Source organism: Pan troglodytes, chromosome 2, assembly GCF_028858775.2.
Source record: "Pan troglodytes isolate AG18354 chromosome 2, NHGRI_mPanTro3-v2.0_pri, whole genome shotgun sequence".
NCBI lineage: Eukaryota > Metazoa > Chordata > Mammalia > Primates > Hominidae > Pan > Pan troglodytes.
The window spans coordinates 41,947,066-41,960,462 of NC_086015.1; the positions used below are offsets into that span (position 1 = coordinate 41,947,066).

General features: G+C 42.8%; 1 protein-coding gene across 1 annotated transcript in view; it reads left to right on the top strand.

The window, feature by feature from the left end:
• The window catches only part of CTDSPL (CTD small phosphatase like), a 118,885-nt gene that overhangs the window by 79,612 nt on the left and 25,876 nt on the right, over positions 1 to 13,397 (top strand). Inside the window, 1 exon segment of the mRNA XM_063805579.1 lies at positions 5,543 to 5,697. Within this exon segment, the coding sequence (XP_063661649.1) occupies positions 5,543 to 5,697 (155 nt within the window).

Below are 13,397 nucleotides of genomic sequence, written 5' to 3' on the forward strand. Positions count from 1 at the left end.
GAGTAGCTGGGATTACAGGGGCCCGCCACCACACTCTGCTAATTTTTGTATTCTTAGTAGAAACAGGGTTTCGCCATGTTGTCCAGGCTGGTCTCAAACTTCTGGCCTCGGGTGATCTGCCCGCCTTGGCCTCCCCAAGTGCTGGGATACAGGAATGAGCCACCGCATTTGGGCCGGGCATGTTTTCATTGACAGGGATAAGGAGGAGAAAGAGGGTGGTCCTTCAAAGCAGGCCTGCCCCGGGCTGAGCCTTGGGAAAATGGCAGCATGTTGTAGCCTATTGGGGGACCCGGCAGGGGAGACTGCTGGGTCAGCTAGCCACCTCTGTGGTCCTCCTTGCATGGTCCTCCTCAATGCTCCTTTCTGATGTACAGCTTGAGGTAAGAAGTCCCTGGAACCAGATGCAGACCCAGCAGGCAGAATGCTCTGCAGAAGAGAGCTAAGCTTCAGCCCCAGAGGGAATTAAGTAAGGGGATTGGGGAGGGAGAGTGTATGCTTCCTGACCTCCGTTTGAAAGCATTGTTCTTTTCCTAAGGGAAAACAGCCCCCAGCAGAGCTCACTGGGACACGCAACCCCTCCCTTTTCCTTCCCCATGTCTATATCTAATTTTTAGAGCAATTGATTAAAATCACTTCCTGAGATTTTTCTAGTTTTGCTTTCTGAATTACAGTTTATGTAACCAAGATCTGTTATAGTGAGTTGTTTCTCCTAGTTGTCAGATAGCAGAGAAAAAAATGTACGCCCGCAGAATCCAGCCTTTGATCCAGCGTTCCTGGAGAACCCTCACTCATTTATGAAGCAAAAGCTTTTATGAGACTATAATAATAAAAGCTAAAATGTATAGCCCGGGTGTGGTGCCTCACAACTGTAAGCCCAGCACTTCGGGAGGCCGAGGCAAGCAGATCACTTGAGCTTAGGAGTTTGAGACCTGCCTGAGTAGCATGACAAGACCCTGTCTCTACTAAAAATAGAAAAATTGGCTAGGCGTGGTGGCACATGCCTATAGTCCCAGCTACTTGGGAGACTGAGGTGGGAGGATGTCTTGAGCCCCGGGGGTAGAGGTTGCAGTGAGCCAAGACTGTACCACTGTACTCCAGCCTGGGTGACAGAGTGAGACCCTGTCTTTAAAAAACAAACAAAAATTATGGAGTGCTTGCTCTATGCTAGGCACTGTTATAAGAACTCATTTAATTCTCACAACAAACCCTAAGATGGGTATTCATTATCCCCATTTTACAGATAAAGAAACTGAGGCACAAAGAAGTCACACAACTTGCCCAGGTCCTGTACTGTTGCTGGTTGAGCCAGATTTCGCACCTAGGCAAGTTGGCATTGGAGCCCACATTCCTAACCACCACACATTTTTCTAACTTGATGGGCTTTACCTGTCATGTCAAGAATTAATTGTGGGATGCAAAATCAACAGCAGAGAGACAAGTCAAAAAGCAACTGTAGTGGACCTGAGCCAGGATAGGGCAGGGAAAAGGAGTTGCTAAGGATATATTTAAGAATCGATTAGGATGTCAGAACCAACAACTTAATGAGGGAAAAGGACAGATGTCTAGCTTAGGATATTGGTACCCTGAGTGAAGAGGGGAGTGGTGAGCCCCATTTAGATATGCTGAGTCAGAGGCATCCAGAGGAGATGTCCAGCAGACAGGTGGATGAACTGGCCTGGCCCAAAGACACAGCTCAGTCATACACACATTCATTTGGGAGTTTAGTGGCCAAAGAACAAATGATCTCCATGGGGTGGTTGGCGAAGGCTTCCTGGGTGAGGTTGGCTTTGAGCCAGGCTCTGAAGAGCAGGATGCTCTGAGAAGTGGGGAAATGGGGGGAGGAGGAGTGGGAGAGGGGATGTCAGTGTGATGAGGAGTCTACCATGGAGGAAGCTAGGGAGTAAGGTGGGCAGGTGCTGGGTTTGGATAAGGGAGGTTATCAGGGAAAAGTGACAGAAAACTTTGGAATGACTTTTGATGACTCCTTCCTCCTAAGTCTGATTTTTAAAAATGAAAATCGTTACGGAATATTTTAGACTGACATTCATAGTTGCTACTCCCTCCTTTGCTCTTCCAAAGTAATTTCTTAAAACCAATGTTATGGGGAGATGTATGCATTCAACTATCTTTAATATCCTAAAAGACCTTGTTCTTGGATACCTGGGCCACCAGGAGACCTCTCATGTGTCTTATCAGTGGAAACGTAAAGGGGGCAAGCGAGGAAAGGTGGTGAGAGGTAAAGTCTTGGTCAAAGCAGAGAAGCAACAAGACCCCTTTTGTGTGTACAAGGAGGATGAGCGGTGGAGCTGGTTGCCAGATGAGAAAGCCAGCAGGAGCGTTCTACTGGGAAAAGGACACTTCTTTGGTACCTTCTTTTCACATGGGCCTCCTCCGGTTTTGAGTTTGGTGGATATGTTCATTCTTGTTGATATCATAGACCAGGAGTGGCTGTGGGCCGTGACAGTAGCCACATTGCTTCTGCAAGGCTGAGAACACTGCTGTTGCCTGGTTTGTGTCATAGGCTTGGAGTGTAGAAGCGTACGAATTAGGCTGAAGGTTGAGAATTAGAAGGAGGATATGGTTTAGAAATAGCACAAAGTTGCCAAAAGACAGTTTAACAAGACTGTTTACTCCCCCCACCATTATTAGAGCAATACATAATTACCAGAAAACATTTGGAAAATGTGGAAGAAATGTAAACACTTATGGTCTGACAATTAATTACTGTTAACCTTTTGACATATTTCTTGCAAATCTTTTCTCAATTATAATCTTTTTTAGTTTGCTTTGCTTAGTTATGATCAAGTCAGATATACAATAATATATATTAACTTTTTCACCTAATGTTATGACGTCAACATTTGTCCATTAAACTGAATTTTTATTTCATGTGTCAACCAAAACTCTCTTACCAGTTTATGAGCAAATCAAGGACCTTCTGGATGATAGCTGGGGGAGAGAAGTAGCAGCTGGGGCTGGAAGGCAGTAGGGTCATTAGTCCAGAGCACCCACGTCTGGAGCCCTATTCAGGAACAAGTGAATGCTGAGGGTGGGTGAGGCCAGTGCTGATACTGAGGAAATCCTTCCATTTACCCTTCCCACTTCTCCTATTCTGAGAGTTCTAGACCAATCCAAGAGTGATTAGAAAATTAGCCACTGAGCCTCCAAGAGGTTCCTGCAGGCCCTAGAACTAACCTTATTTGAAAGGAAGAATCCTGGAACCTCCCACAGCTGTGAAAATGAGACCACTTTGGCTGCTTCACTCTTTATACAGAGAAGGAAAGACCTGGGTAAGCTCCCTTTCCCTGTCTGGAGGCACGATGGCCTCCCAGGTGTTCAGATAACTAATTTACTGACTCCGTTAGCAGTGTGTAGCTTCTGTACAGTAAATAATCATGTGGTAGAAATTATGAGTAGTGTACTGGTTCCAAGTTTATGATTTTTTTAGTATGTAAGTTCATTTGTTAATTAGTTAGTTAGTTAGTTATGGGGAAAGTTCGTGTGATCCAAGGATGAAAATAGGACCTGGGAAGGTGCTTTCTGCAGACTGCTCAGTGTCTCTGAGACATGAACAAATAGCTTGTTTACTTGCAGAGGAATGTGCTATCAGCCAGGGAAAAGATTTTTTTTCCCCCTGACTAAATTATCTGGGTGTGGCATAAAAATTAAAACACCCAGAGTAACAATGAAATGGTTTAACAAATCATTTATATTAAATACAAGTTTATTGCAATGCTTTTCTCTCCCTATTTGGCATGTTCCACCTTCTTAATCTAACCTAAGTTGTCTCAAGATTGTATTCAGCATGGCACATGGGGAAATCACACACTTTGGAAACAGGCCCACTTGGGTTTGAATCTGGCAAAGGAACCGACACAATCCTGCTGTATTTTCTCAATAGTTGTATTTTCTCAGCAGTAAGGTGGAAGCAGTAAACCTATCTCCTTAGGAGTATGCGAGATGAGGTTTGTGAACTGTTGGGACCTACAGGGTTGGCCCTTGGTAAACAGTGATTATTATCTCTTCCCACACTGCCACTTAGGTGGCCCGCATGCCTGGCGGTCCCAATGGCCTGGTCTGGCCTGACCTGCCTTTGAAATGAGACGCCTGAAATGAGATGGCTGGTACTCTATGACAGGCACCCAAGGATCCTTGAGGAAGATAAAAACAGCCAGCTTTCTCAGAGATTTATGGTTCTGAAGCTCATCTTTAGTAAGTGTGGATCTTAAATTCATACTTACTGGGCCATTTGCCCAAACCTAGGGTAGAAACCATTCATATCTGTGGAGTTGCTGGAATAACAGCTTTTCAGTCCCTTTTCAGAATTTCCATCTGAATGCACTTAGTTTTGCTGCTGGCAGAAGAGCACCCCCAAAACATTCAGCAAAGGTTTTGTGATCTCTTGGGAGGAACTAGGTGTTACACAAATCACTCGTAAGTGCACAAAAAGAGGAATTGTGCCAGAATTCCTTTTTGGGAGAAGAGATAAGCTCCAACAGTTATCATGTGGACTTAAATCATTTCCTGTTCTGGCAATTTTCCCATTAATCCTAAGCATGGTCCCTTGCCTGCGGCCTCTTCTCAGAGCACCACTGATCCGCCCAGGCATGGCATGTGGTGGGACAGTCCCGGCTGCATTCCCAGGCAAATACTCCTGCCCCTCAAAGTTGTCAGTCCTCCCCTGAGGGGTGTTTTTAATCTATACTAATTTTCACCTTTTATTCCTGACTTGTGGCAGCTTGTCGTGAGCCTTGGATAAACAGAAAGGATGTGTCACTCCCTCCAGTGCCTTAGTTCAGAGCAGGCCAGGGCACAGTATTGCCCTGGATCTCGTGAAGATGGGCTTTGCCCTGGCTGGCCCTACTTGGGCAGGCACATGTGTTCTCCATCCAACATCTCCTGCTGTTTATGTTTTTTAAGTGTAATGGAAGCCTTCAGCCCTAAGCTCTGTGGATCCAGGCCCCCACCAACTTCTTGACAAACTCTTGGCGAGTTTAAGCAGGCGGTTCTTTTGTGCCTTTACATATCTCATTTCTTAACCCACGAAGTTAGTCGTTTCCATAGTGAGCAGGGGATGTCCAAGAACCTAGATTCAAAGTGATTCTTTGTTGGTATCCATAATGGAGAGATGCTTCCCAGGGAGTGTCAAGTCTGATTTGTGCCTGAAAAGATGTTTGTTTTGAAGTAGTGCTTGGTGCAGGGTGGGAATACTTCATCTGCTAGGTTCAGGAATGCAGATGGGGACTGACCCTGTGGGTGGGTCAGTTAATAAGCAGGCAGCCCCTGCTGGGCTGAGGTCAAAGGGATCCTGTCCAGCCGGAGGGATTGGACTCCATCAACTAGCTGGCTCCTGGGATTCTCACATTGGATTCACAGTTCTTTAGAGTAACTTCCAGGAGCCCCTCATCTTCTCCTGCTGAGCAGGCCCTCAGGGCTGGAATCTGGGGTCTGGGGGGCAACTGCACACTCAGATTTTTGCATTATATTACAACTATCAGTACATGCTGCAGTTGGCCATAGTGTGCTCTGTTTCTGTTTCCAGCCTCCCAGTGCAACGTCAGCTTAAAGAAGCAGAGGAGCCGCAGCATCCTTAGCTCCTTCTTCTGCTGCTTCCGTGATTACAATGTGGAGGCCCCTCCACCCAGCAGCCCCAGTGTGCTTCCGCCACTGGTGGAGGAGAATGGTGGGCTTCAGAAGGTCAGTACTGGTGAGGAACTGTGCCCTCCATAAAACTGCAGCAGTGGCATCTCTGTCCCATCCTTGATGAATATCCTTAAGAAGAATATGCAGAGCCAGGCGTGGTGGCTTACGTCTGTAATATCAGCACTGAGGTCAGGAGTTCGAGACCAGCCTGGCCAATATAGTGAAACCCCATCTCTACTAAAAATACAAAAAATTAGCTGGGCGTGGTGGCAGGCGCCTGTAATCCCAGCTACTAGGGAGGCTGAGGCAGGAGAATCGCTTGAACCTGGGAGGCGGAGGTTGCAGTGAGCCAAGATCCCGCCATTGCACTCTAGCCTGGGCAATAAGAGCGAAACTATGTCTCAAAAACAAAAAACAAAAAGAAAAGAATATGTGATAGTATGTGTACAGCCATTTACTTAAAGATTTGAAATTACCAAGAAAAGTAACCTTTTTTGATAAAGGATATCTCATTTAGCAACTAAGGATTATATTCGATGGGAGTTACATTAGTCACTTCACATTTTTATAACATTCTCTCTTGGGAAGTTGAATGCATGAAACAGTTAAACAACCAGTAGCAGACTCACAAATAGATAAAAAGAGAAACAGACATAGAGAAGAGCTAGCAATAAAATAATTGAGTGTAACTACCTTGTTTAATAACAAACATGTTATATATTCTTTTGTATGTATCAAATAAAATATGTCAGATTGTCACAATGGGTCAAAAACCAAAATCTACCCACATGCTGTCTAACACAGATCTGAAACAAAGTTACTCAGAACAGTTAAAAGTATAAGGATGAGGCCGGGCATGGTGGCTCACGCCTGTAATCCCAGCACTTTGGGAGGCCAAGGCGGGCAGATCACCTGAGGTCAGGAGTTAGAGACCAGCCTGGCCAACATGGCGAAACCCCTTCTGTAGCAAAAATACAAAAATTAGCCAGGCATGGTGGTGGGCACCTGTAATCCCATCTACTCGGGAGGCTGAGGCTGGAGAATCGCTTGAACCTGGGAGACGGAGGTTGCAGTGAGCCAAGATCATGCCACTGCACTCCAGCCTGAGTGACAAGACTGAAACTCCATCTCAAAAAAAAAATATATATATATATATATGTATAAGGAATAAGGATGAGCGAAGAGACCTCATACAAATATAAATTAAAAGAAAACAAGGGTTACAATATTAATCTCAGTCAAAATGGAATTTCAGGAAAAATCACTGAAAGAAGATTATTCATTATGAAGATAGTTGACATTTGAGGACACAAAAGTCATAAAACTTTGTGTTCCAAATAACATGAGCAAAGGACACAAACAGGTAATTCACAAAATAAGAAATACAGATGGTTCAGTCTTGTTGATATCATAGACCAGGAGTGGCTGTGGGCGGTGGCAGTAGCCACATTGCTTCTGCAAGGCTGAGAACACTACTGTTGCCTGGTTTGTCTCACAGGCTTGGAGTGTAGAAGCATAGGAATTAGGCTGAAGGTTTTCATATGGTCAAACATACGAAAAAATAAGAAAAATGTTGCATATATAAATACATGAAAAATATTTAACATGTTTAATAATGGAAGAAATGCAAACTAAATAATGAGAGACCATTTTCCAGCTTTCTACTTATCAAAGATATTTTTAAACACAATATTTGGTTTTAGCATGGAGTGGTAGGAGGGAGGATAGAGAATGTAAATAAGTTGCTGGTAACAATGTTAATTGATGACACCTTTCTGGAGGAAAATTTGGCAATATCATCTTAAAGCCTTAAAAATATCCCTATTTGTTGATGCAGGCAGTTCCCCTTTATGGACATAATTATGAATGTGCAAAGATTTAACCATGAGGTACCATCCAGCATAGATTATAATACCGAAAAATTATAAGCAACCTGATGTTCGACAACAGGCAGTTGGTTAAAAAAACTATAGAATAAATATGCAATCAAATAGCATACAGCCCTTCAAAATGATATGTCGTAAATATTGCTGATATAAAGAAATGGATAGAGTGTCTCTCTTGTTCTCTCACACACATACACACACAAGCATTTATAAGACTAGAAGGATGGATGCCGAAATATGAAGAGGTTATCTCCTATTGCTCACACTGGTGGAATTATAGCTAGGATTTTCTCCTTCCCTCTGTACTTCCCTCAGTTTTCATAAAATCAGCTTAAATTACTTTTATGATTTAAAAAATTATTTTAAAACCACATGTGAATGTATAGAAGGGAATTCTGGGAAGATGACAGCCTGAGCAGATGGCTCTATTAAAATTCCCTCCCAGGATAAACCCAGGTGGGCCTGCTGGTGGAGCCTGGAAAGTGCATTAAGGCCCCCAGTTTTCCTGATACCTTCAGGGTAGAGAGCAGGCACAGGATTTATTCTCTCTGGTACTCAGTAAGAAGCAGGGAACCACCAACAGAGGAAAATGCTTACGTCTCCCTGAGTCCTTGGACAAACACTCGAATGTATAGTCCCATGAGGTCAACTAGCCAGAAGGAGCTGGCGGATCGCCTTGGAAAGGGCTCGCACTGCCCACACAATGTGTGTGGTCCTTGGAGGGGCTGCCCTGGTGAGTTGGATTGCTTCCAGTGCTTGTGCCTAGGAGGAGCCAGTAGTATAGGGGCTTTCTTAGTCTCTGAGGTTTGTTAACTTGGGCTCTGCTGGGCCATGAAAACAGCACTCCTTGCTGGGCCTTGCAGTACTCCCTCATTTGCCACTTCCCAGAGAGCCTCATAGACTGACCTGCACAGACACTAAGGGAACACACAACCTGGTGCAAGCAAAGAAAAATGCAGCCTCCACTGAGAAAGTCCAAGTTGGAAAAACTGTAATGAGACTCCCACTGAGGTAAAACTAATGGAAGAGATGGAAGAGAACTGTAATGGACAACTCAGGAAATGAAGTATAAGTACAAAAGTAACATTTGGAACTTAAAAACTCATGATTTCTAAATATAAAAATTCAGTAAACAGGAGAATGGTCACTGCTGGGAACTGAATTCATGTTCTGGAAAAGCAAGTGGAAGAAGAAATATCTTACAATTCAGACCAGAAACACAGAGATGGTAATTGTGAGAGAGAACAGCAGGCATCTAGGAGATGGAACATGCAAATGTTAAGAGTTCTAGAAAGAGAAAAAGTAGTAGAAGAAAATTTTCTTGAGCTGAAAACAAAGCTTGAATCTGTGGATTGAAGGAGCTTACCAAGTCGACAGCAGGATTAGTAGAGGAGCACATGCCTAGATGTATCTGTTGAAATTCTGAAGTTTAAGGACAAAGAGAAAGTCTTACAAGCTACTAGAATAAGTTATTTTCAAGGAAAACAATTATATTAGTATCAGACTTCTCATCAGCAACACTAAAAGCCAGAAGACTATGAAAAAATGTTTATAGGCTACTGAGAGAAAAAAATGGAAAGCAAAAATTCTGTATGTGACCAAGATATCATTTATCTATTGAGATAAAAGTTTCTTAGATATGTAATGATTCAGAGAGGGAACAAAAAATAAAAATCTGGGTGAGATTGATACTCAGTTATGATATAATTATTAAAAATGTTAGAAATGGGCTGGGTGCAGTGGCTCATTCCCGTAATCCCAGCACTTTGGGAGGCCGAGGTGGGCAGATCACGAGCTCAGGAGATCGAGACCATCCTGGCTAACACAGTGAAACTCCGTCTCTACTAAAAAATACAAAAAATTAGCTAGGCATGGTGGCGGGCACCTGTAGTCCCAGCTACTTGGGAGGCTGAGGCAGGAGAATGGTGTGAACCCAGGAGGTGGAGCTTGCATTGAGCCGAGATCGCCACACTGCACTCCAGCCTGGGCGAAAGAGCGAGACTCAGTCTCAAAAAAAAAGAAAAATGTTAGAAATAGGCTGGGTGCAGTGACTCATTCCTGTAATCCCAGCACTTTGGGAGGCTAAGGCAGGAGGATCACTTCAGCCCAGAAGTTTGAGACCAGCCTGGGCAACATAGGGAAACCCCCATCTCTACAAAAAATAAAAATAAAAAATCAGCTAGGTGTGGAGGTGTGCACTTACAGTCCAGCTACTCTGGAGACTGAAGTGGGAGGATTGCTTGAACCCAGGAGGTCGAGGCTGCAGTGGGCCATGATCGCACCACTCCCCTCCAGCTTGGGTGACAGAGCAAGATCCTGTCTCAAAAAGCAATGTAGAAATAAATATTATTATTAGGAATAGAACTAATAAGAGAACTGTAACAAGTGGCACAATTAGAAAATAGATCTTTAAAATTCACAGAGGGAGTAAAGGAGAAGTAAACAAATTGAACAAGCCATCAAAATTAAGGAAAGGGAAAAAGAACAAATAACAGATAATAAATAGCAAACATAACATAAATGATAGGCATAAAACCTAGTTTGATGAACTAGATTCTTCCAACAAAGACCAAGACTACATCAGATTGGTCTGACAAATTCAGCTGTATGATATTTCCAAGAATATACCTGTCATCAAATAGGAATGATTTTGTCAGTAAGTAAAAGAAAACTGCTGGGCACGGTGGCTAATGTCTATAATCCCTGCACTTTGACAGGCTGAGGCAGGAGGATCACTTGAGGCCTGGAGGTTGAGGCTGCAGTGAGCCTTAATCACTCCACTGCCCTCCAGCCTGGGTGCTAGAGAAAGATCCTGTCTTGAAAGAAAGAAAAAAAGAAATAGAAAGAAGGAATGAAAGGAGAGAGAGAGAGAAAGCGAGAAAGAAAGAAAAGAAAAGGAAGAAAGCTGACAAATAATAGCTTAGACAAATAGGGGATTATTTTCCTCACATAAAAAGCCTGAGTCAGGTAGTTGGTGGGATTTGGATTTCTGATGATGCCATCAAGAATCTGTTCTTCTGTCTTTCTGCTCCCCTATCCTTGGTATGTTTGCCTTCATCCTCATGCTTGCTATTTATGATCTCAAAGTCGCAAGCTTCAGATATTGTTTCCACATTTAAAGGAAGAAGATAGGAAGGGGTGGCACTGGCCATGTCAGTCCCTTTTATGGAAAGTAAATGCTTTCACAGAAAAACCCAGGAGACTTCTGCTTATGTCTTATTGGCCTGACACAGTGCCTGGCAGATTTCTTTTACTTACTGCCAAAATCATTTCTATCTGATGACAGGTATATTCTTGGAAATAGCATACAGTTGAATTAGTCAAACCAATTGGGTATAGCCATTTGTCACATGGCTATCCAATAGCAACAGGGGAGGAATTTAGCCCAGCATATTCCTGCTCTCAACAAAATCAGGACAAGGGAGGAATGACTCATAAGTAGATACACTAGTCAGTATGGGTTTGTTTATGCTTCAGTAACAATCTCAAAACCTCAGAGGTTTAAACAATAAAAGTCTATTTTTCACTCATGCTACTTCTTTATAATGGGTTGGCTGAGGCTGAGCCTTTTGTTCTGTGGCACTATCCAACAGAAATATAATGCAAGTCACATGTATCATTTAATTTTTTCCAGTAGCCACATTAATGAAAATATTTTTAAAACAAGTGAAATTAATTTTAATAACATTTTATTTAATCACTATATCCAAAATATTATCTCAATATGTAATCAATAGAAAAAATATTAGTGAGACAATTTGTATTCTTTTTATCTTACTAATCCTTCAAAATCTGATGTGTATTTTATACTTACAGCACATCTTAATTTGGACCAGCCACATTTTGTGTGCTTAGTAGCCACATGTGACTAGTAGCTACCATACTGGACAGTATAACCATCTTATCCTCATTCACGTGCCTACGCCCCATCTCTTTGCTTCCATGACTGTCGCAGCAGGACAAAGGAAATGTGATAAATCACATTGGCTCTTAAAGTTTTCACTCAGAAAACTCAGAAAAACATGCCTTATTTCAACTTACATTTTATTGGCTAAAGTAAGTCACATGACTGCATCTAAGTTCAAGGGAAATGGAAGTGTAATCCTCCCACATATTCAGAAAGAAAACTGGAATTATTTGGTGGACAGTGCTAATGACAATTATAGTAGGTGACAGTTTCTGACATAACATATACAGATAAAGGAAGGTGGAAAATAAAGAAATGGGCAAAATATACAAGGCAGATCAAGCAGAAAGCAAGAGTGGCAATGTTAATATCAGATAAAGCAGAATTCAAATTCAGAAGCATTAAACAGGATAAATAGGGGCACTTTATGACAAATGGTCTAATACATGAACTATATAGTAGCCCATAAATCTTTATATATAAAATCAACAATGCTGCCAAAGAAGAAAACTATACACGATAAAAAGCTATCTTCTAAAAATAAACAGCAACCAACACAGGAAAATCAATGGTAGGTTCTGGCTAATGGAATAAGCCAAGAAAATGAGACAATTGGTATAAACATGGAAAAGATACAAAGTTAGTGTTATTTGCAGATGACATGACTGTTTACATAGAAAACCCAAAAGACTCCACCAAAGTTGATTCAAATCATAACAGATTTTGATTTCTCATGTTTATGAGAAATGTGTGTGCTGTTTCTGGATAGAAAGGCTTAAGTTCTTCTGGGACAAAAAATGTCAAAGAACCGAGAAATTTTTAGAAAGAAAATAAGGAAGACAGCTTGGTATCTTTGTAGATCAAATGATATGAGGAAATGGCATGGCAGCCCTGGAAGCTTTCCTGGAGTACTCAGCCGTATCTATCAGGAAATAGAGGCCTTTAGAGGCAGTTCCTCCAGCAGAGCTGAGCTCACTTGGACTTACTGTTCATTCATGAACTTCCTTCTATTAACATTTGTCAAGATGGCTTTTTAAAGAATTATGTTAACTTTGAGTTAATTTAATAATCCAAAGTGGGGTGATACGTCATTTCCATAACACTTGACTAGTCAATCCGGGAGACCAGACGCCAAAGAAAGAGCCCTGTCAGAGTAGGGCAGCGAATTCCCAGAGGAGGACCCTCTACCTCTTGCACCCTGCTTGCTCAGGACATTCGGAACACAAAGCCCAGGCCTATTAGATGTGGAAGCAGATTCCAGGCCCATTTCTACTGCTGAGTCCTTAAGTATCTATGCCTCTCAGAATTCAGCATGCCAGAGGAAGAAGGAAGGCCATGGACAGAATGGGACAGATGACCTCTAGGGTTCCATCCACCCTGCATATTTACTTTTGACCTGGAGAAACGAGGATTTGGAGCCTTTGAGTTTCCAGCTGCTTCTGCAGCAGCGGCTTGGGTTAGCAGCCATTGCCACCATCACAGCCACAACCTGGACCTACAGACCAGAAGCCTCCAGAGGCTGGGAGGAGTCAGCACCCCAATGGCAAAGACCATGGAGGACCTTTAAGGGCAAGGACAGCGTAAAACAGATTGCTGGACACTCACAAACATATGCATACCTCATGCTGTATACACACACATACATACATGTAAGCTTCTAGGGTAATTTTCAAGCCCAAATATCCTTCTAGATCATCACCTTTGCTTGCTCATAGTGGGCATTTTGTCAGGCCCTTCAGCTGCATTGTTGTGATCTTGCGCGTCGTTGACATGCTCATCTCATCGAAAGTGTGTTCTGAAGGTGTACCTGTGTGCAGGGGCTGTCTGCACTCTCCTACTAGAGCAGAGCTGAAGACTGATTGTCACTAGAGGGGGAGAGAGTATCTGCTGGCATCTGATGAGTAGAGGCCAGGGATGCTGTTAAACATCCTGCAACAAATAGGACATCCCTCACAACAGAG